This window comes from Caretta caretta, chromosome 5 (genome assembly GCF_965140235.1).
Source record: "Caretta caretta isolate rCarCar2 chromosome 5, rCarCar1.hap1, whole genome shotgun sequence".
NCBI classification, from domain to species: Eukaryota; Metazoa; Chordata; order Testudines; family Cheloniidae; genus Caretta; species Caretta caretta.
This window is the reverse complement of record NC_134210.1, coordinates 112149585-112170630: the sequence shown is the minus strand read 5'-3', so window position 1 is coordinate 112170630 and position 21046 is coordinate 112149585. Positions and strand designations below refer to the sequence as shown.

Below are 21046 nucleotides of genomic sequence, written 5' to 3'. Positions count from 1 at the left end.
AATGCACCTGGTCCTCTCTACTAACCAGAGGTTAAATAGGAGGGATTGTAGCTCCCCTACCCTGCTAAATACTAAGAAGCAACCCCCACTCCTTTTTCTTGCTTGACAGAGCAGGACTCCCTCTCCTTTCTGGAAGGTGAGGTAACTGCACACCAGGGAATAGAAACTAAGATGGGAACTGCTGGTGTCTGGCTCAAGAACTTTTTGGGGCTCCCAACCTTTCCCACCAGTAGATGGAGCCGCAACAGTGCCCGATGGGGGAAATTAGACAGATCACTTAGAGAAGAGGAGATGAATAGAGAATAACCAGGGAAAGAGTGAGAATGTCATGTGGCCTCAGACTCTACCTTCCAAGAAAGACTTTACTCAAAATCAGTGGATATCTCGTGTGTGTAAAGGGTGGCAGATCAGTATACAAGGAGAAGTATCTGGTGCACTACCATCACTTACAATACACAATATTCCTGTGAAGGAATCATTTAGCCTTTCCCATTACAGTTTGAGGTTTGTCCTGTGATTCAGTGCTGCATGATGGACTTTATTTTATTCTCAGTCAATGTGAGTAGGTTAGAGGGAAGGAAAGTGCTAATTTTTTTTAAGATGGGGTGACCAGAACTGCACACAGTAGTCAAGGTGTGGGAACACTATGATTTATTCAGTGGCAGGTCTTAATTAACCCTTGGGAGGTATGATATCAATCTTCTTATCTGCATTTTAGAAATGAGTATATTCAGCACAAAATGGTTAAGAGCTCAGTCTTTCACACATATGAGTGCTATCACACATTTCTATGACTGCAGGATCCAACACACAGCAAATCAGTGGGAAACCCAGGAACAAAACACAGGAATTCCAACTCCCAACCTCGTCATCTTATTTTTAGAAACACATTCAGTATTCCACCATAAAATAGAAATTCCTGAAATGATTCTTCTGCAGATTTACTTGTATTGGTATTCGATTTCTAATTGTTTCAATGGGACAGAAAAAATAAACAAAACTCCTGAACAGCTCTCAGATAAAACATTAGCAAAACAATTAATTGTCTCACAGCGGGAACACATGCATCTCTTTCATGCTTATAAGTGCAATTTGTTCATTACATGATTTAATTACTATCTCAGGAAAACAAACAGTTCCTAATCAAATTGTTTGCAGAGGGTACAAGAACGTTTTTCCCCTTTACTCTCCTGGGAGACATTTTACCAAAAGATAGTAGTCATCTAAGCTGCTTCGTTGCACTTGTATCAATCACCTAGGTTAGATAGCGGCAAAGAGTCCTGTGGCACCTTATAGACTAAGACATATTGGAGCATAAGCTTTCATGGGTGAATACCCACTTCGTCAGATGCATCGACGTTGCATCCGATGAAGTGGGTATTCACCCACGAAAGCTCATGCTCCAATACGTCTGTTAGGTGCCGCAGGACTCTTTGCCGCTTTTACAGATCCAGACTAACACGGCTACCCCTCTGAAGCAAGGTTAGATAATCAAACTGCAGCAACCTCCAACAGCAATTACATCATGAAATATTTTTTGGTCCTATGAAGGCTTGATTAACCACCCACTAAACCATTTTGCCAAGGATCTTGGCAAACAGTTTTACCTTGTACTACTATGTGTCCAGGTTAACTCTGTAATATATCCATTATATATAGCTATGGTTTCTGATGCAAAGACAATAAGACATATTTGGATTAGTTACACATGATACAGAATCCTGACGAGGGTTTAAATAAACTTTTTATACAGCTTTATATTTTACCTTTGTTCTATGTCCCCTCCTTACTTTCTATTATCTTTGGCTGCTAAGATTGTCTAACAAACCTAAGAAGATCTCAGCTTTTAGCTTTTACAAAAGTACCAACATCAAAATTAGATCTTGTTCCACACAATCAAAGAGAAATCAGCTGCGATTTAGGCAGTGTGTGGCAATAGAAGTCACTCAGTATATCAAGTTCTGTATTGAAATAGGCTGCTTTCTTCTATTAGGCTGTGTCCACGCTGGGAAAAAGGTGTGTTTTTGAAAACATGTTAACTAATATGTTAATCTTATTATAGATGGGAGTTGACCCCCTACCAACTAAAATATTAGAATACAAATGGCCTTGTTAGGGTTTTGACATGTTTTTAAAACACGTATCTGTTTTCCTTGTGTTCACCCTGGAGCTGAGCAAATAACTCATTTTTCAGTTTGCTGGCAGTTCCAACAAAATAAAAAACAGGGTTTCTGATCAAGGTAAATAGAAACTGAAAAGTTTTGCAATTTTCAGCACATTGAAGAAGTTTTTAAAAAATTGTTTCATTTCTCGGCATTTTTAACTTTTAGTTTAATAGAAGCAAAGGAAATTAAGGGCTAGATTCACAAAACCAATGATGGTGATGGTGGTGGCTGCCCTCTGATTACACTCTCTGGTTGAAGAACTTGAACCCCTCACAGGTGAAGGTGAGTGCCCTGACCACCAGACTATTGGTTATTCTGGGGCAGGTCTCTCAATTTCTTCTGCTGAAATTGATTAATCTTTGGAGCAGGAACTAGAATTTGGCACTCCCTCATCCCAGACAAATACCCTAGCCAATGGGCTATTGGGTATAAGGACAGCACAACCACCAGCAGCTTTGTTAATGGAATCTAAGTTCTTTAGGGGATAAATGCCATCCAAAAAAGGCATCTGAAACTATGTGGCAAATTTACCTAAATTTGCAAACAGTTTGTTGATCTAAAACTGCTTGTTTCAGCAAATAAACTTTTCATGCAAAATATTTTGCCCAGCTCTATTGGACACAGTTTTAGGGTAGTCTCAAATTCCACTGTGTCCAGAACAGAGCTGGGAGTAAGAGGAAATCTTTCTTACCCACCCTTGACTGCACATTTTCTTGCTTTCATGACTAATTCAAACCCTTCAAGTTATTTTAACAAACTCGTAGGTTTTCCTTTTTATGTTTTTGTCTAGATATAGGCCCAATGTCCTGGAAATGGTATGGCTTATAGATGGAATATACTTTGCAGTAGTAAAACTGCTTGAAAAGGGATGCAGTAAATATTCATGTTAACAGGGTTCCAGCATAGAGAAGTATTTAGAAGTAATTTGTGTAAACACATTTGCAGTGTTATTGTAGCCACGTTGCTCCCAGATATTAGCGAGACGGTAATACCTTTTTTTGGACCAATTTTTTTCTGTGAAAGAGAGAAACTTTCAAGCTACACCAAGCTGTTTGTCAGGTCTAGGAAAGGTACTCAGACTGTTTAACCATGAAAACATGTCAGTCCATAGTCTAGAAATCCAAGGGAAAGGCTGTGCCACACCCCACAGTGTTTTAAGGATTGTGTTAAAATATCAGATCTCATTCTGTCCAGTGAGCTATTTCATAGGAAAAAGTGCCAGTGCTAAAGGTGTGACAATACAGAATAGCTGTAGCTGCTCCATAATAAAGGTTGAAGGTTGTTTCTCACTTTAATCCTGAGGTCCAGCTTCACCAAAAGAGCGAAATCCCACTGGAATATCATTCCCCGTATGTTATGCCAAGGTAGAATTTTTCCTGAAAGTTTGGGGGAAGTTCAAGAAAACAAATATGAAAGTGGTAGTGTTTAAAAGTTTTTGACACTTATCTTAAACTGAAACAAATTATGAGCTTAACCTTTGTATCCTCCCACTTCTTGCATGCAATACATTCTAGATCATCTACTCGAGTTCTACAAGGACCATTCAATCTCATGGACAAGTTATTTGATCTCACAAAGTACACTGGTCAGTTACCCTTTAGAGTTTCTGGTGGGAGGGATTTCACAAACTCTGGGATTTTGTAACACTATGATGGATCTGCTCCAGAGCACATTAAGATGTTCAAGCAGCACACAAGAGAATTCAAGAGAGACTCATCTTCACTGGAACTAGATAAAGTGTGGGGAACAAGCCACTTAGTCTAATCTTCTACAGAAAGCAAGCCACCATAGTAGTCTTGGAGAAAGCCAAATATGAAAGCATGGGAACAGGACACCCTCGAGGGGAGACTCAGTCACTGGAAAGAAAAAGTAAGACAGCTGCCAACTTTCTTCCTTTAAAAGCAAAGAGATGGTCAGTGGCTCACTAAACTTCACCATAAAGATGAGAGATTTAGGAGGAGGGGCCACAAAAGTTAAGTAAGCAAACATTAGTAAACCATCACCATTACAGGTATAGCCTCCAGGTAAGGGCCGAGGCTGCCCTAGCAGGCCACTGTAGAGAATCCTACATCGCTGTGGTCCCTGCTGTACAAGTTAGGAACATAAGAACCGCTATCTTGGATCAAACTGATGTTCCACCTAGTCCAGTATCCTGTCTCCGACAGCGGCCAGCACCAGATGTTTCAGAGGAAGGTGCAAGAAACCCCACAGTGAGAGCATGTGGGATAATCTGTCCCCCATGCAAGTCTCAATCTAATCCCTAATAGTTAGAGATTATTTTAAGACCTGGAACATGATGTTTTAGAGCCTTTCCAAAACTTTCGTTTTAACATTAACTATAACAACAACCACCACTCTGGACATTTTTGCTTACCATATAGGTGCCCAGTGCCTCTTTAAATCTTGCTAAATTCTCTGCTTCAATGACATAATATAGCCAGGAGTTCCACAGTCCAGAAGTATTGTAGGTAGTATTTTGTTTTTATCAGTTATGGACAGAGGCCTTCACTCTCCATGATCTTGTCTACCTTAGGAAAATCAGCACCCATTATCCACCCCACTGCCCTTCACAGATGGTAGCAATATTGGGGCTACAGCCTGGGCAGGGTGCAGTCATTTTTCTCATGTCACCTCATCCTAATCCTAAACACACACCTAATGCACATGCCTCAGAGAAGCTAGCAAAATGCCAACTACAAGCTCATCTAACTGAAGCTAACATTCTAGACTCAGCACAATTTGGATTCAGGCTAGGACACAGAAACAAAACTGCCCTTGTGGCACTCATAGATAAATGTCCTCCTATCAGTGGATGGAGGATGGACACCCTTTCATATCCTTCTGGACCTCTCTGCAGCTTACGAAACTACTGACCATGAGATTCTGCTTTCTCACGTGACATAGAGGTCCATGGTAATGTTCTAAAATGGTTTGAATCCTTCCTGGAGGGATGCACCAATAAGATGTAGTGGGAAATTGTGCCTTCACCACTAGACCCCCTCATTAGTAGAGCTCAACAATGATAAATTCTCTCTCCAGTTTTGTTAAAAAAAAAATCTACATGCAATCATTAGGTGAACTGGTCAGACAACATGGACTCAAGTGCCCATAATATGCAGCTGTACCTACCCTTCACCACATGACCACATCACTATCACCAAGGTGGTCCAAGATGAGATCAGCTCATGGATGAAGAATGACTGACTGAAGGTGAACCTGAACAAGACAGAGGTGATGCTGGTGGGCACAGAAAAGTTGTTCAAAGAGTTTGCAGCCACAGTGCAGTCTCCATTGGACAAAAATACACACCCAGAATTGGTCAGATCAGTCCATATTCTAGAAATACTCTTAGATTCCTTGCTGATGCTGAGCTCTAACATAGCAGCATCAGCAAGTAATGCTTTCTATCCTCTCTTCTTGGCTAGGAAACACCCTCCCATCCTAGCAAATGAATACCGGCACCAGTTATTCATGCCTTCATCACATCTCAGCTAGATTACAGCAATGCAACAAACGTGGACATAAAGCCTTCAGCACTTCAGAAACCCCAACCAGTACAAAATGCCGCAGCGTTGTCTCCTCAGTGATACACGTCACAGTGAACATATCAAACCTGTCCTCCACTCTCTACATTGGCTTCCCGTAGAATCTTAAATCAAGTTCAAGGTCTCAGTTCTTATCTTTAAACCTAAATTAAAGTATATCTTTTTTGAGATGAGGAGACCACATCTGTATGCAGTATTCAAGATGTGGGAGTACCATGGATTTATATAAGGGCAATAAGATATTCTCAGTCTTATTCTCTATCCCTTTTTTAATGATTCCTAACATCCCGTTTGCTTTTTTGACTGCTGCTGCACACTGCACGGATATCTTCAGAGAACTATCCACGATGACTCCAAGACCTTTCGGTGCAAAAAAATAACCCCAACTAAACATACAATATGATGGGAGCTAATTTAGCTACAACTAATCAGGAGAAAGATCTTGGAGTCATCATGGATAGTTCTCGGAAGACATCCAAGCAGTGTGCAGCAGCAGTCAAAAAAGCAAACGGGATGGTAGGAATCATTAAAAAAGGGATAGAGAATAAGACGGAGAATATCTTATTGCCCTTATATAAATCCATGGTACGCCCACATCTTGAATACTGCGTACAGATGTGGTCCCCTCATCTCAAAAAAGATACACTGGCATTAGATAAGGTTCAGAAAAGGGCAACTAAAATCATTAGGGGTTTGGAACGGGTCCCATATGAGGAGAGATTAAAGAGGCTAGGACTTTTCAGCTTGGAAAAGAGGAGACTAAGGGGGAATATGATAGAGGTATATAAAATCATGAGTGGCGTAGAGAAAGTGAATAAGGAAAAGTTATTTACTTGTTACCATAATATAAGAATGAGGGGCCACCAAACGAAATGAATGGGTAGCAGGTTTAAAACAAATAAAAGGAAGTTCTTCTTCACTCAGCGCATAGTCAACCTGTGGAACTCCTTGTCTGAGGAGACTGTGAAGGCTAGGACTATAACAGGGTTTAAAAGAGAACTGGATAAATTCATGGAGGTTAAGTCCATTAATGGCTATTAGCCAGGATGCGTAAGGAATGCTGTCCCTAGCCTCTGTTTGTCAGAGGGTGGGATGGATGGCAGGAGAGAGATCACTAGATCATTATCTGTTCGGTTCACTCCCTCTCGGGCACCTGGCATTGGCCACTGTCAGTAGACAGGATACTGGGCTAGATGGACCTTTCGTCTGACCCAGTATGGCCAATCTTATATTCAACCACTCCATGGCCTGGACCCAGATTAGATGAAAAAAGGTGTCTAAAACTTCAGGATGAAGACCATGGTTGACAACTATGCTCCTGTGGAACTCTCAGTAATAAGAGTTTGAAACTCATCTGTGCAGGAGACACAAACTTCTCCAGGTGTGATCCCTGACTGTGGAATGAACTCGCCCAAGAACAAAGGACCAGCACAAACCTCACTATCTTCTGCTTCAAATTAAAGGCACATTTCTTTGCTGTTGACTTCTCTAATACAAATAGCAATGGGTATGTTTATTTTTAAAAACAATACACACACACACAACCTACACAAGACACTTCATTGTGCATACTTGTCTCTTTAGGGATAGGATGAGAGAACAGACAACATGTGACGGACATTTTGTCAGGTTGCTTAGTACACTGGAAGGCACTCAGATACTAGTGATGAGCACATTATAAAAACCTACATAGAATAAAATAGAAGATATCTAATTTCAGATCTGAAAATTGATGCCCTTCATGACTGGCTCTCATTTTGCTGCCTGACATTGGTTATGCAAGGAGCAAGCTGAGATTTCTGCTTCTCTGCTCAACTCCGTTCACTTCATTACCACCTCTTCCTCCCAACACCCTGTCACCCCATTTGTCTGTTTCATCTACCTCACATCTCCTATCTTTGTTACTTGTCCATTCAACTCCTAGCAGGATGGCATCCTGACCCTCGACTTAGGCCCTAAGCACTTGTGTAATAAACAGACATTAGATTTTCAAAGGGGCCTAAGGGCAGGTCTACACTTAAAACACTGCATCAGCGGAGCTGCATTGATGTAGCACTTTAATGAAGGCCCGCTAAGCTGATGGGCGAGAGCTTCTCCCGCTGACATAGCACTGTCTACACCAGCGCTTAGGCTGGTATGACTAGGTCACTCAGGGATATGGATTATTCAGACCCCTGAGCAACAGTTATGCTAAAGTAATTTTGCAGTGTAGACCAGGGCTAAGAAAACTAGGCAGCCAAATCCCATTGATTTTCAACAGAAGTTGGGCACATAGTCCCTCAGACCCCTTTAAATATCCACTGAATTACTAATTAAACCCTTTCTACACTATAGCCACCACCATTGCTAGCGGTGGAGGAGTTGCAACAATAGGGAGCTACAGATTCTAAGTTCACCAGCGGAGATTCAGCCCAGTTGAATCAACCCAGCACCTGCCACAAGCACTGATTTCACTTTAGAAAAAATAATTCCCACCTTGATATCTCTTCCTTGACACAGAGAGAAATGTTCACAATTCAAAATGCCATGTTCTGTTTTACAAGCAGCACAAATTAGAAGCCAAAGCAAGAGGACATCCTAATATGGGATTCAACTAGGCAGAGGCCCTATGTCTCAGAAAGCAAAACATAATAATGACCTTTTTCCATAGTGCCAACATACACTACTGTCAAAAGGATGTGCATTGGCATGGTTCCAGCTTTGGTGTGGTTCCAGGGGAAACCTCACTAGAGGTGCTTTCCCCTGGAACACTGTAGCCTTTGTACCTTGAAACAAACTGAACAAGCGTGCATACACATACATACATACACACACACACAGCATAGAGAGTGGGTATTGATGCTAAGAGCACCTGAGAACAAACACGGGATGGAGAGAGGGCATGAACAGTCTCATAATAAAAATGTAGATACAGCATCAGCACCTGGATAAAAAGAAAAAGTACTCTCCTGCATGCATGACACCTGTCAGGTGACACTTTCAAACCTATTGCTTTAAAACACACACACATTAACTGTATGCCATTTCTATTTGTACATAGCTCATCTCAGCACAGTGGTCTGCTATCATAAGGCATTCACTACCTCCTCAGTTCTCAGTCTATAAAATGGGGTAATAGCACTTCTCTGCTTCACAGGGGTGTTGCAAGGATAAATATATTAATGATTGTGAGGCTCATTCAGATACAATGATAATGGGGGGCATGTAAGCTCTAAGACAGAGATAAATTCCACCTTATTGCACTTGCAGTGTGGCTGCACTTTTTTCTGGCTGCAGCTCTGAATGTCAGGTTTCATGTTAATAGTTGTCACATTCCACTCTGAATGTATATATACATTCAGAGTGGAATGTGACAACTATTAACAGACATTTTAAGAAACCATTTAGTGAGAAAATTTTGGTTACAAATTTAAAAAACAGAAAAACTAAGTGTATATAAAACTATGCAACACAAAAATGGTAAAATTAAGTTAAAACAAATATTTCACCATTTAATTATCTGAGCTGAACTAGGGTATCAACCTCTGAATCTGTAGAAGTGTGCCAGTTTCATACAAAGGGCAGCATTCTCCAAGATGATCAGTTTTCAACACCTTGAAGTATTCCTCTCAAACTTCTTCATTGTAGGTATTCGGCCCCTCTCGGCACTTGGCCATATATGGGGCAGATGTAATCCATTTATGTAAATGGGTTGATAAGTATAAAGCTGCCTGGAACCAGAAGAGGATCTCAGAGAAACGGTATGAATCGAAGTCTGAAAAGCACTTTCCCTCAGAGCAAACACTGCCTTCAATTAATCATTCCAGCATGGTATAGAAACTCCGTAGATAATTTACTAGTTTACTTTAAGTAGCTTACCTCTTAGCAGCCATCTGCCACTAAACAGAATCGATAAATGCACTGTACAATTCACAGGTGAAGCATTGTCCTAACAATCAGGTGCCTCACAATAAGCCAAGCAATACCCAGTGCCATTACCTAGAAGCTAAAGGTTAGAAGTAAAGAGGCATTAGAGTGAGCATACCAAACATGGGACTTTTCTTCCAATATTTAGGACTGTGCAGACTTCATGCTCAATGCTGCAAACATGTAAGCCTGTGCTTAACTGTACTGATACGATTGGTTTCATCGACTTTGCTAGGATCGTTCAGGACTGATGTTACACTCACACACTTCATCATTTGCAACATCAGGGCCATAGTGATTTGGGGGCAAGGAGAAGGAAGGCGGGTTTAAGAGAAGTTAAGCCTGGAATTAAATTCCAGGCTTTTTAGTGGCCCCATCTTTTTCTTTGTGTGATGTCATAGATCACACCTGCTGCAGAGCACCCCTTCGTGTTCTCCACATGCAATGCATGCAGAAGGACCAGGGCCCTCCAGCCAGGCTCTCTGTAATGTCTGGCTCTTTAGGTGTTACAGAGTCTTTAAATGTCTTTCAGCTCATCTGCTCAACAGTATCCCAGGGGCCAATCTTTCAGTGACTGGGTTCTTTTTAGTTCTGACCCTTCTTTCATGGTCCAATTTCCTTCAGTCCAGACCTTCTTCCAAGGCCCAGTTTCAGTGCAGTTTTTCCCAGTGGGGGCTCACTGCCCAGAGATGTTCCTCTCCTCTACATCCTACCTTTCTCTTCCAAGCCTCCTCTCCTCACTCACTACCATGTCTCCTAACCCCTTTTAATTCCAGCACTTCCTCTTTTTGAGTGCTCTCTCTTCCTGAGCCACACCCACCCTTAGTGATGGTCAATTACCTTAACCCTTTTAGATAATCCCCATGTCTTAACTACCAATCATTAATCCTTTATTAGCCCCATTCCAGGCTAACTTCTCCCCATCTCTGGGAGACAGAACAAGGCCCTGTAAAGGGGCCACACCCACCCCATGACAGAGACATTTTGCAAAATTTGGATTTCACATGGAAAAATGCAAAAAAAAAAAAAAAAAGAAAAACCCCAACCTTTCCTAATGTCAGATGCTTCCAATTTAAAAAAAAGAAAAAAGAAAAAAAAGAGAACGCTATCAAAAGTGTCACATGAGGAGGCTAACTTGCGCCACTCAAAGTTGTCATAGTTGCCACTCACATCCTTCTTGTTGAGCAAGGAGCCATGACATTTGAGGTATTTCATGAAACTGGACCCGTTTTCACAAAACTTAGAAGAAACATGAAAAAGCGTAGTCATTTTATAAACATGCTGTCCATTTTCCCACCAGTAATTCCCCAGAATGAATGTGTATTCATTTACACATGCAGGACTGTCTTCTGCTCTGTGTTCCACTCACCAACCAATCACAAAACATTAAAGCTATAAACACCAATTTTTTACAAATCTAAAAAAAGCATGTTGTCATCCATCCATCCAAAGAGTCTTCTGCCTAACTCCCCACCCCAGGATGTAAGGCCAGATATTTATATGGAAAAAAGGGAGGGGTACTTTTCACATTTATGTAGCATAACCCAGATGTTGGCCAGGCATTTCTTTGGAAGTTAATACAGCTTATAGCTAGACTGATTCCCCCACCTTTCTCTAAAAAATTAACGATGGAAATAAAAAGAAAATGTGTACAGCCATGGAGGGCCAATTTTCACTATTGGAGCCACACAGACGTAGTGAAATTCATTTAAATGAAGTCTGTCTTCTGTGTCAGCTCTCCACAGAAAGACACCTGTGCAATCTAAAGAAAGGATTCTGCAGGCCGTGTGTTTTAGAAACAATGGAGACATTATAATCACATCAAAAGCCACAAACAGGAAATTCATTTCATTCACATCATACATATAAAAATAAATGCAAAGCTAAGTGAAATAATTATTGGCACTTTGCATAAAGCCATTCTCCCACTATTAAATGCCTCATTAAAAGATCTCACATTTATGTGGTCAGTTTTAAAAGAGTATTTGTATGGAAATTCTGGAAACATTTTGTCAAATCAAAAGCAATGGTATCAAGCTAGATTCCATGACCCATATCTAAGACTGATGTAATGCAGTCATTATTTATAGTACGCAGCCACATAGGACTGAACAAGCTGAAGCATGGATGCAAGAACAGGATTTGTTTTCCAATATCCATCAGAGAAATTAGAGAGGAGAAAGGCCTATCACATCCAGTCTATCCCCCTGCCATTCTAGAATTCTTCCATACAGCCTAAATACTACTGCTTTATCCAGTGTATATTCTAATAGATTTAAAGCAATCGGTTTTCCACTACTTCCTTTAGAAGGGCTACTCCACAGTGTAATAGAGCTCAGTGTTTGAATCCAACCTATATCTATCTTTGTTGTCTTAATTCCAAATGACACAAAAAACTTTCTAGTTTTAGAGAACCTCATCATGAGTGCGATGATTTGGGGGATCGGTCTGTACAAATTATGAATCCTGGCTGATTCTATGAAATTACTACTATGAAAATTTCTGTATCATAAATGCACCTCTGTACATGTATCCACCATGAGTGGGCAGGGCTGTCTCACTTCTCTGCCAGATCAGAGACCATGGTGGTCATTAGAACTCAACAGCCATCTATTCAAGGTAAAGTACCTTGGAATGATGGGTCTGCTACAGCATGGGAAAAGACACTTTCTCTTCCTGTCTGAAAGGAAGAGGAGGGAAGTGGAGACCAGTTGAAAGTTACCAGAACAGGACAAAGGCAGGTGACCAAAGCAAAAGGTTATAAAAGGACCCACTGGACATTTGGGCAAGAGAAGGGGAGAGGACGGACTGGCCAAGGTTAGAGAAAGCAAGCTGACCTAGGAGAATGGCTCCATGTTTCAGAAGAGAAGTCATGTGGCTCCAGAGGAGGGATTGTGAATCTCACAGAAGGTCCTATCCTCAGTCTAAAAAATGCTCTGGTGTGGTGAGGAAACCGAAGCAAGGAAACGCAGGTAAGGTTCATTATTTTTTGTATAGATCTGTGAATTTCTCACGTGATAAGCAAAGTGCAGCAAAGTGTTGAACTTCTATGCAAACGTTCTGTACCTTGTGGCCCCTTGAAGAGGTAACTCAGAAGGCTCCACACTTTGGGTGGAGTTCAGGGAAAAGGTATGCTTCAGCCAGATGCCACTCAAGACAATCTGCTGCTGTAAGCAAAACTCCAGTGTGCTACCCCCATGGGTGAACCCAAATATAGTGGGCTAGGTTGTGTGGTACAGTGTCCAGAGCCCTACAGTTCACTAGGCAGGGGGGTGAGATACAATGTGTGGAGCTCCTTACAGGGTGAGAAGAGAGCTCTGTGCAGGGGGCATGGCACTGGGGCTGTGGCTGTTGAAGTGAGTGTGTGCGCTGGTGATGGGGATAGCTCAGAGCAGGCAGTGCTGGTGGTGGCAAGAGAAGGCTGGGCCACAAGCATTCAAAAATAAATAAATACAGATTTTTTTTTTCAAGTTGTTTCTCCCAGCAATCTGCCACCCTAGGCATCTGCCTAGTTTGCCTACAGCTAGAGCAGACCCTGGCTTAACCTATGGGAGAGTCTGAGGGTCCAGCACTGGTTCCAGGGGATGGGCAGGGAACTACATGGTCTCTGTACCCCAAAAGTGCTTAGGGATCCCAAGATAGAGAAAGTTCCTGGGCTCTGTTCAGACTCCAGAAGCTTCAAACTCATGGGATCCAGCAATGGGTCCCCTTGGCAATCTGGTGAGCTGTCAGCAGGGGGAACCCAACCAGATCTGTGATGGTGTCTCAAATCCAAATATGAAGCTATTTTCCAAAGCAATTTAAGATCCCCAGAGCAGACCTTCCTGGTATATTTCCTAAAGATTCTATTTTGTCTCTTCCCCACCTCCATCCCCTTCAAAACATCTCCCTGAGTATACATGTAGGACAGTTATATTGACTGCACAATATCCCCCCCTCAAAGGGCACACAAAATACATAAACACAAAAGTCTGGGCTGACTTTAAAGAATGATTCTTTTGATAGGGTCAGATTTCACTTAAATAAGATATTCTTCACTGGCTGTTGTGAACTAATGTTGTATCATTGCTATGTGCTGTTAAAGGCATGTCATGTTTCATCCCAAAGGTGGCTGCATTTCAGATATGCAAAATGCTTCAAGAAACATGATGAAAGAAGCTATATATAAAGTGTAAGATAATAAATGAATATTTAAAATACCTGTATGTTTTATTTCCTTTTTTGAACATATAAGGCAAAGCTGCATGAATAATGTATATTTTATGCTATTTTGCTGAGGAGCTGCAGCCTTAAATTATGGACCTACTTTGGAAAGTCACTAAAAAATGGCATTCCACATTTATTAGGTCTCCATATTAATTTTCTACCTGCTACAGCCACTACCTCAATCTGATCCAACAACCAAGCTGAATTTGGTCTTCCTCAAGCATCAGCAATGGTAATAAATATCCCTCAGAACAAACTATGTCTTCAGTTGTACCTGTGCAGCCGCATTAGACTTCACAGGGCATATAGAGATTGGCCATTTTAAAAAAAGAGACTTTTTCGCCAGAGTAGAACTGCAGTTTAATACAAAGAATCTGTTTATATTCATGAGAGAGAATTTGGGTGGACGAGAAATTGGGTGGAACAGGGCAGCTGGCCCATCACATGAAACTGGGCTTAGCTCTCCTGTTCCACACTAGGTGCTCCCAGCTTGGTCAATTAAGAGGATGGAGCAGAATGTAGGCTATACAAGATTAGTTGGGAGTCACAGCAGACTGAGTCAATCAAGAGAAGGGCAGGAGAGGAGAGCTTCCTGAGACAGACAGTGATTCATGGGAGAAGACTGAAGGCAGGAGAGCAGAAAGAAGGGGTTGCTGGATGGCTCCAGGCCAGAGAGGGCAGAAGGAAGTGGGGAAGCAGTAGAGGGACTTACCCACTGATGACTCCATGCTGGAGAGCTGGACCCTGAGGAACAGTGATCGGGCCAGGGGAAGCAAGGGGTGCTCCCAGCAGATAGGCTGTGGGAGTTCCCAGTGGGAAGAGCAGGGTTGCACCTCAGAAGGAAGGGCTGGAGTGGATTTCCTGGCAGATTGATGGAAGAGACTGGATAAGGAATCTAGTTGTGACAGAAAACACTGGGGGTATGGTGAGCACAAGGATTAGGTGCACTGGGGTAATATGGAGTATATTTTGGGACTGTTATGGATTCTTTGCACTATGTTTTGTTAATAAGCTGTGTAGATGGACTAGAAGTCAAACTTGAATGGAACTACTGGAGACCCAAGAAAGAAACTGAGGCAAGGGTCCACCTGCATGGCTGCCATGAGTGGGAGCCTGGGAAGAGGTCACAAGTTTACCCTGGGCAATAAGACTAATCAAACCTAGATTACCAAAATTGATGCGGTCACTTTTGACTCCTGAAGAGCATGGTCTTCACAATCAATGCTCCAGTTAACACTGAGGGAGATAAGATATGTGCGGATTCAGAGTGCTCTATCTGCGTGACAATATTGTTAACCCAGCTACTGATAGAAATAGAGAAGAGCAACACCACATACTATACCCTTTGCTCTATGGCACTGACGTCTTGAAATAGGAATCCTGAAGATACTAGTGCAGAACCAAATCCGGTACACACATACAATCTGCTCCTATGCCAAGGAAATTAGACAAATATGATAATATCCTTGCAACAGCCACAATTCACTTGTCTGAAAAAAACTAGAGACCGAAGACCAGGTTATGATGTATGAAAAGTGTTTGAATTTAGTTTTTGCATACTTTCTCTGCTGTACAAAAATGTGATCCTTGTAATTCTGTATAAATCATGCACGGTCTATGGATCAGATGTGCGTGTTGACCATAAAAATTTGATATTAAATTTACACAAATATTTCCCCGACTGTATCTATATAAGGTCTCTCTCTCTCTCTCTCTGTCAAATTTGGGTGGATTTTCACAGAAATGGCAAGAGGCACATCCCTGACACACAGTCACCATGTTGCCAAATTTCAAGGCCTTGCTCCAAAGCATGGGAGCTTCTCAAAGAAGAGTCATCCGAATTTTTTTAAGTGACAAGACAATTTATTTCTTCTTAACCTCATTCTCTGAAATAGTTCCATTGTTTTGGCTGAAACTTTCAAAAAAGTCAGCCTGAGGCAGACACCCCTTATGGAAAACTTCAGCTCAGTTTAAGTTTAGCAAAATTATAAGCAACTAAAAACAGTCTCATAGTTGAAATCGTCAGGCAACCTTAACAGGAAGTGCTACTAGCACCACATACATTAATGGATGTTGCTGTAAAGAAAATATTCTCCCACATGGCTCACACCTTCATCACATAGTATAACAAGATCTGAAACTACTATGCAGTAAAGCTCAAAAAGAGAGGTCACCTATTAAAGAAGACAAACATCTAATTAGCTTGTTTCCAGGGCAAGAAGCATCTTTTTATGCATTTGTAAAACACCTTCGTAACAGAACCTTGATCCAGGCTGCAAGATACTATCATAATTCACATAATACACGTACATCAGATTAGGCAGATAGATGCTAATGATTTCCGAGGCTATGCTGTTCTGTAATAAAGATTTTAAAAAAAATCAAAAGGGACATTTTGATATTTGACTAGATAATTTAAGTTTGCTATCCTCATAGGATTCTGTCTCCAAGTCATTTTTGGAGATAAAAATGGTCTTTACATCCTATATGTTTTAAGGCTGAAGTTGTTTGATCTTTCAACCCAACTAACTTCCTAATTGTAATGTGAACCTAGTCTTCAAAATGTATGGATCGCAAAAGCATCTCTATTGACAGTGAGTTACCCTACTTAAAATTGGACGTAGTTTTTAATTATGTCATTCTTCTGTGTAGTGGAATACAAATCAACGTGTCCTTGGAGTAGACTAGCATGAAGTAAATATAGCATGGAAAAGAAGGCAAAGCTAGATGTAATCTTCTGTGGCTTTCAATGGGTAATGTTACTACACTACAAACATGTTTAGCAAAAGGATGTCCTTCACTCCCAAGAATAGCTTCCTATGCCACTTGTTAATATTTTATTATAGTGCCTAGAGGCCCCAGTAGGGATCAGTGTATTGTGTACATTTAGCACCTAGCACAAAAGCGAGATGTAGTCCCTGCAAAGAGCTTAAGATTTAAATGCACAACCCAGAGAGGGGAAACAGGAAGTATAATGACAACATCAAAGAGATTAAGCGGCTTTCCCAAAATCACATAGGAAGCCTGTAGCAGAGCCAGGAATTGAATCCAGATCTTGAGTCCAGCACCATCAGCGTAATACTTTGATGAAGTTAAAGAGTCAGTTTAGCTTCTTGCTCCCAAAAATCCAGGAGTCAGAAATCTGCTTTATTTTCTGTTATCTGACACTTCCAGCCTTCATAATTCCTGGGGGAATCTTATTAAACCCAATAAACAGTTCAATTTTATTTTCATATCAATGTGGGGAGAGAGAGGGCTTTGCATGTTAACTTTTACTAAAACATGATATTTTAATGCCATTTAAACACTTGGTTCATGGTCAAGATAGCATTTAATGCAGAAAAACCCAAATATTAATATGTACATTATTTATGCAATGCCAAGAAATTGTAAACTCTTCAAGGCAGGGGCCATCTTTTAATTGCGTGTGTGTTCTGTGCCTAGCACAATGGGGCTCTGATCCTCACCTGGGGACTCTTGCTAGCACTTTACCAAAAAAACAGCAACAGTGTGCTGGGGTGGCCCCAAGAAAAGTTTTTCACCAATGCAAACCATCTAAATGTAAAAATTGAAGGCAGCCATACAGTGAAGAGGCAATGCCAAATTCCACTACTTCAATTGTTACATTGAGTATCTAAATGAATTTCAATTTAGAGTTAAATATTCAACATAAGAGCCAAAGAAAACTTCACTGCATTTCTACTGCAGCTCTAACCCAGCCCCTCTGTGCCCTGTAGAACTACTCCACGGACTCTGAGACATGATTGGAATAATCTGAAAAAAAAATCCTTATACAAAAAGCAAGGGGTTACTTTGATCCCCTCAAAGAAAAGTTGTTTTGGAAGCAGAGGAAAGCTGAGACCCAGATAAACAGAGAGAGAGCAGGTGTGCAGAAGCAGGATAAGTAGGGACAGAACCCAGTATCACAAGGCAGATCTGATTGGTGTAGGGGCAGGGCTGAGGAGGGTGATAAGGGAGGGGTAGGCAGGAGTTCCACCAGGGAATCCAAGCTAATGTGGCTTTAATAACCTGTAGAATAAGGTGCAGGGCTTACTTGGTCTCTAAAAACAAGTCTCTTCCAGCATCAGTTTCCATATCATGGTGCAATCTGAAGACATTTACCGAAGCAGCCTAATATGTAAGCGCAGCAATACTATAATAGTAGTATTTTGCCCAAGTGTACTTTGGTAATGCACTTATGAGCAAGTCCAGAGAAGATCATACCTCTACATCTATACTTCCATTATTTTGTCTGTAACTACGATTTTCTTCACAGACCTCCCAGTGTTATTTCTCAAGCCCGGGAAATTAACTGATATCTTAAAAACACAATGATCAAAGATTCACACACACAGCTGAAAGTGACTTCAAAAACTGTTTGTCCCAAGAGCACTGAATGAGGATCCCCTAACTACACTCCCTGAAGTAAAATCTCTGCAACAGTGAATTCATGACTAAGCAAAGTAAATTACTTTGAAGAGCATGCAAGTGAGTGTAAATTATACTCATGAGAAACCCGTTGACACAGCCCACTTCAGCACACTGCTCTCAGAAAATGAAATACTCATTTGAAAACACAGACAGGATACGACCAAAGTTATTCTATTTCTTGGAAACATTTCCTCCCCATAAGAAGATAAAAACCTGCACTCCTGACATTCAGCAAAGCTTAATAGTATGCAACTTTTATTATAAAGACCCTCCCATCCTCCCTTCCTGAGAGTTATAAAACTAACCTCAATTTTAGTTTCAAAGACCTTTGCTAGGAAAGCATGACTATAATACAGGACCATTTATAAAAGTGATTGCACAAAAATCAGCCATCGCTGATGTTCATGTTAGTGCGTCTGGCTATAGATCAGGAAGGGAGGGGATAAGACTGCAGAAGGTAGTGGTCTGTTTTGGACACACAAGTTTGTAAGAACTGACTATTATTTCTTCTCTGTAGTTTGATGAAGGCCCTTTTGAGAACTGGGGAACCCATAGTGGCACCATACCTAGAACTTAAGATATTTCGTACAGGGACCCTGTCTATCTAAGCTCTGTCCTATACAGGTTCTTGTATCACTTTCATCCAAGCAGTATCCACCACCTTTCAGTAGGTGCATTAAGCAACCTTACTACCATTGGCCACAGGTGGCTCATTAGCGCTCCCCATTGGGAGACCTGTGTTTACAATCTAGAGTTAGTTTTGATGGTGTTTCTTGAACAAGACATGCAACATATCAGCAAAATGTTACATATACAAATACAAAACTAGTTAGCTGCATGCTCACCTTTTGTTAACCCAGAGTCCTTTCTGCGTGCCTGCCTCCCCACAACAACAGCTTCCCTCTTTTACAGGATGAGCCAAGACCTGATGACATCCCACCCGCCAGTGTGCAAGTTTCCAGCCCCACAGTGGCACTTCTAAAGAAAGCCTCTGTAGGTGCCCCCACTTACCCGCTGCTACAGGTGTTTCTAGCAACAGCCAGGAAGCGTGTCTACTCCCACACCCCAGGTGAGGCAGGGGCTTCTGCCCTGCATGGTACATTTGAAGAGGATGGGCCACTTGGCGTGTGGGCTGGAGGCAGGGTGTGAAAGGGGTGCTGCTACTGTTGTCCTGCCTCGGGAGGAGGGCACCTGCCCCAGATGGTGCCTGGAGGATAGCATAGGCCTCCCAGACCTTAGTCAAAGCTGAGGGGCATAGCCTGACCCGGATTTGCCTGCAGAGGTTGTGACCCTGTCCCCAGGAGATGTGCGGGGCCCCCAGAAGTAAAGAGTCCCCGCTGGGGCCAGGTGTGAGGAGAGCGGGAACCCCCAAACCCGGCTGCTCCTCCCCCCATCCCAGCTGCTCCCGCGGCAGCTGCCAAGAGGTGCCGGCTGCCCAGCCCACAAACCTGCCCAGAAGGCAGCCGCTCGGGGCACACGCGGGACTTGCCGGCCGCGCCGGGGGGAGGAGGAGGAGCCGCCCCCCGGCCGGCGCCAAGCGCGCGCGGTGCGCGGGGGCGGAGCGCCCGCGGGGGCTGGGCGGGCGCCGGACTCGGCTCCAGCCACCCCCGCAGCCGGCAAGAGCCGCCCCGCGCCCGCCCCGGCGGGGAACCTGCTGCGGGCGGCGCGATGCCCGGGCCGCCCTGCGGGGAGAGGCGCGGAACAGCCGGGCGCTGCGGCGGCCGCCCCTCGGTAACGGGGGCGGCTGGAGAGAACCGTGCCCGGCCTCCCACGGGGGCTGCAGAGCGAAGCGCAGCGCGCGAGAGGCTAGCCGAGGAAAGGGGAAGCAACTTCTCTTACCTGCGTAGCGGCGCACAGGAGCCACAAGGTGGCTGAGAGGATGGGGGTCATAGTAGCCCAGCTGCGCTGCCCCCCTGGCGCTGACATCCTCTCCCCGGGGCGGGGGGGGGGGTGGAAAGCTGCCAGGAAACCCCCCCTCACCTCGGACCTCCTGCCTTAGTCCGTCCAGAGGCGACTGCAGCTGCTCCGGCTCACGCTTCCCTTCTGGTGGCGCAGCTCAAGCTCCAAGTGGCTCTCCCTTGGTGGCAAGGCACTCTGTCCATGGGGCATAGGCAGGTTTGTGTGAATGGGGAGGGGGGGTCGGGGGTGCTGCTTGTCCTGGCTCAGGAGGGCAGGATAACGTGTTGAAACGCTTCCCCCTGCTCCTCCCCTCCTCGTGTCAGGGCTGCTAGAAGGCGGAGAGTAACAGACACCGATCCGCCCGGAGCTGCTGCAGCGGTGTTAATTTCAGGATTCAAGCGCCTAAAACACATTGTTACTAAATTTATAAGTTTGCTGAGCGGGCGGCTGGCTGGGGAGGGACTGGCCCCACCTTGCCCGCCTTAAAGAGACACCGCTGCTTTCCCTGGAGGGCTGAGGTTTTCATCTCACCCACTGTCACTCTCCTCCACTTCAGCTCTGGAGGCTTCCCCCGCTCCCCATCTCTCTCTCCTACAGCTGAGCTATTCATCCTATTGCCTTTCAACTGAAAAAATCTGAGATTCCAACTGGATCCCACAGCATTCCTAACCAGACACCGTAACTAGGATTAACCCCAGATCCAGTAGGATTTCGGGTGGTAAGTAAGGGGATTCCAAGTGAGGAAATTCACCAGTCCTGTGGTATTTGAAATGAGAAACTGCAACTGGAATTTCAAAAGGAAAATCGTGTGATATTGCTGTAAATAGTCTAATTAGGGGCTCCTGTTTAACACAAACAAATAATCCTTAGTTTGAGATGAATCCCCTAGACCAG

At 43.1% G+C, this 21046-nt stretch overlaps 1 protein-coding gene across 4 annotated transcripts in view; it reads right to left on the bottom strand.

The window, feature by feature from the left end:
* ADAMTSL1 (ADAMTS like 1) overlaps nt 1-20533 on the bottom strand; it is a 687776-nt gene extending 667243 nt beyond the window's left edge. For 2 of the 4 annotated variants that reach the window (XM_075128816.1, XM_075128819.1), the window contains exon 1: nt 20093-20533. In XM_075128816.1, coding sequence (XP_074984917.1) covers nt 20093-20179 — 87 coding nt within the window. In that variant the 5' untranslated portion in view covers nt 20180-20533. The remainder of the gene's footprint in view (nt 1-20092) is intronic. The other 2 variants (XM_075128817.1, XM_075128818.1) reach the window with 1 other exon arrangement.
* Between the last annotated feature and the right edge of the window lie 513 nt (nt 20534-21046).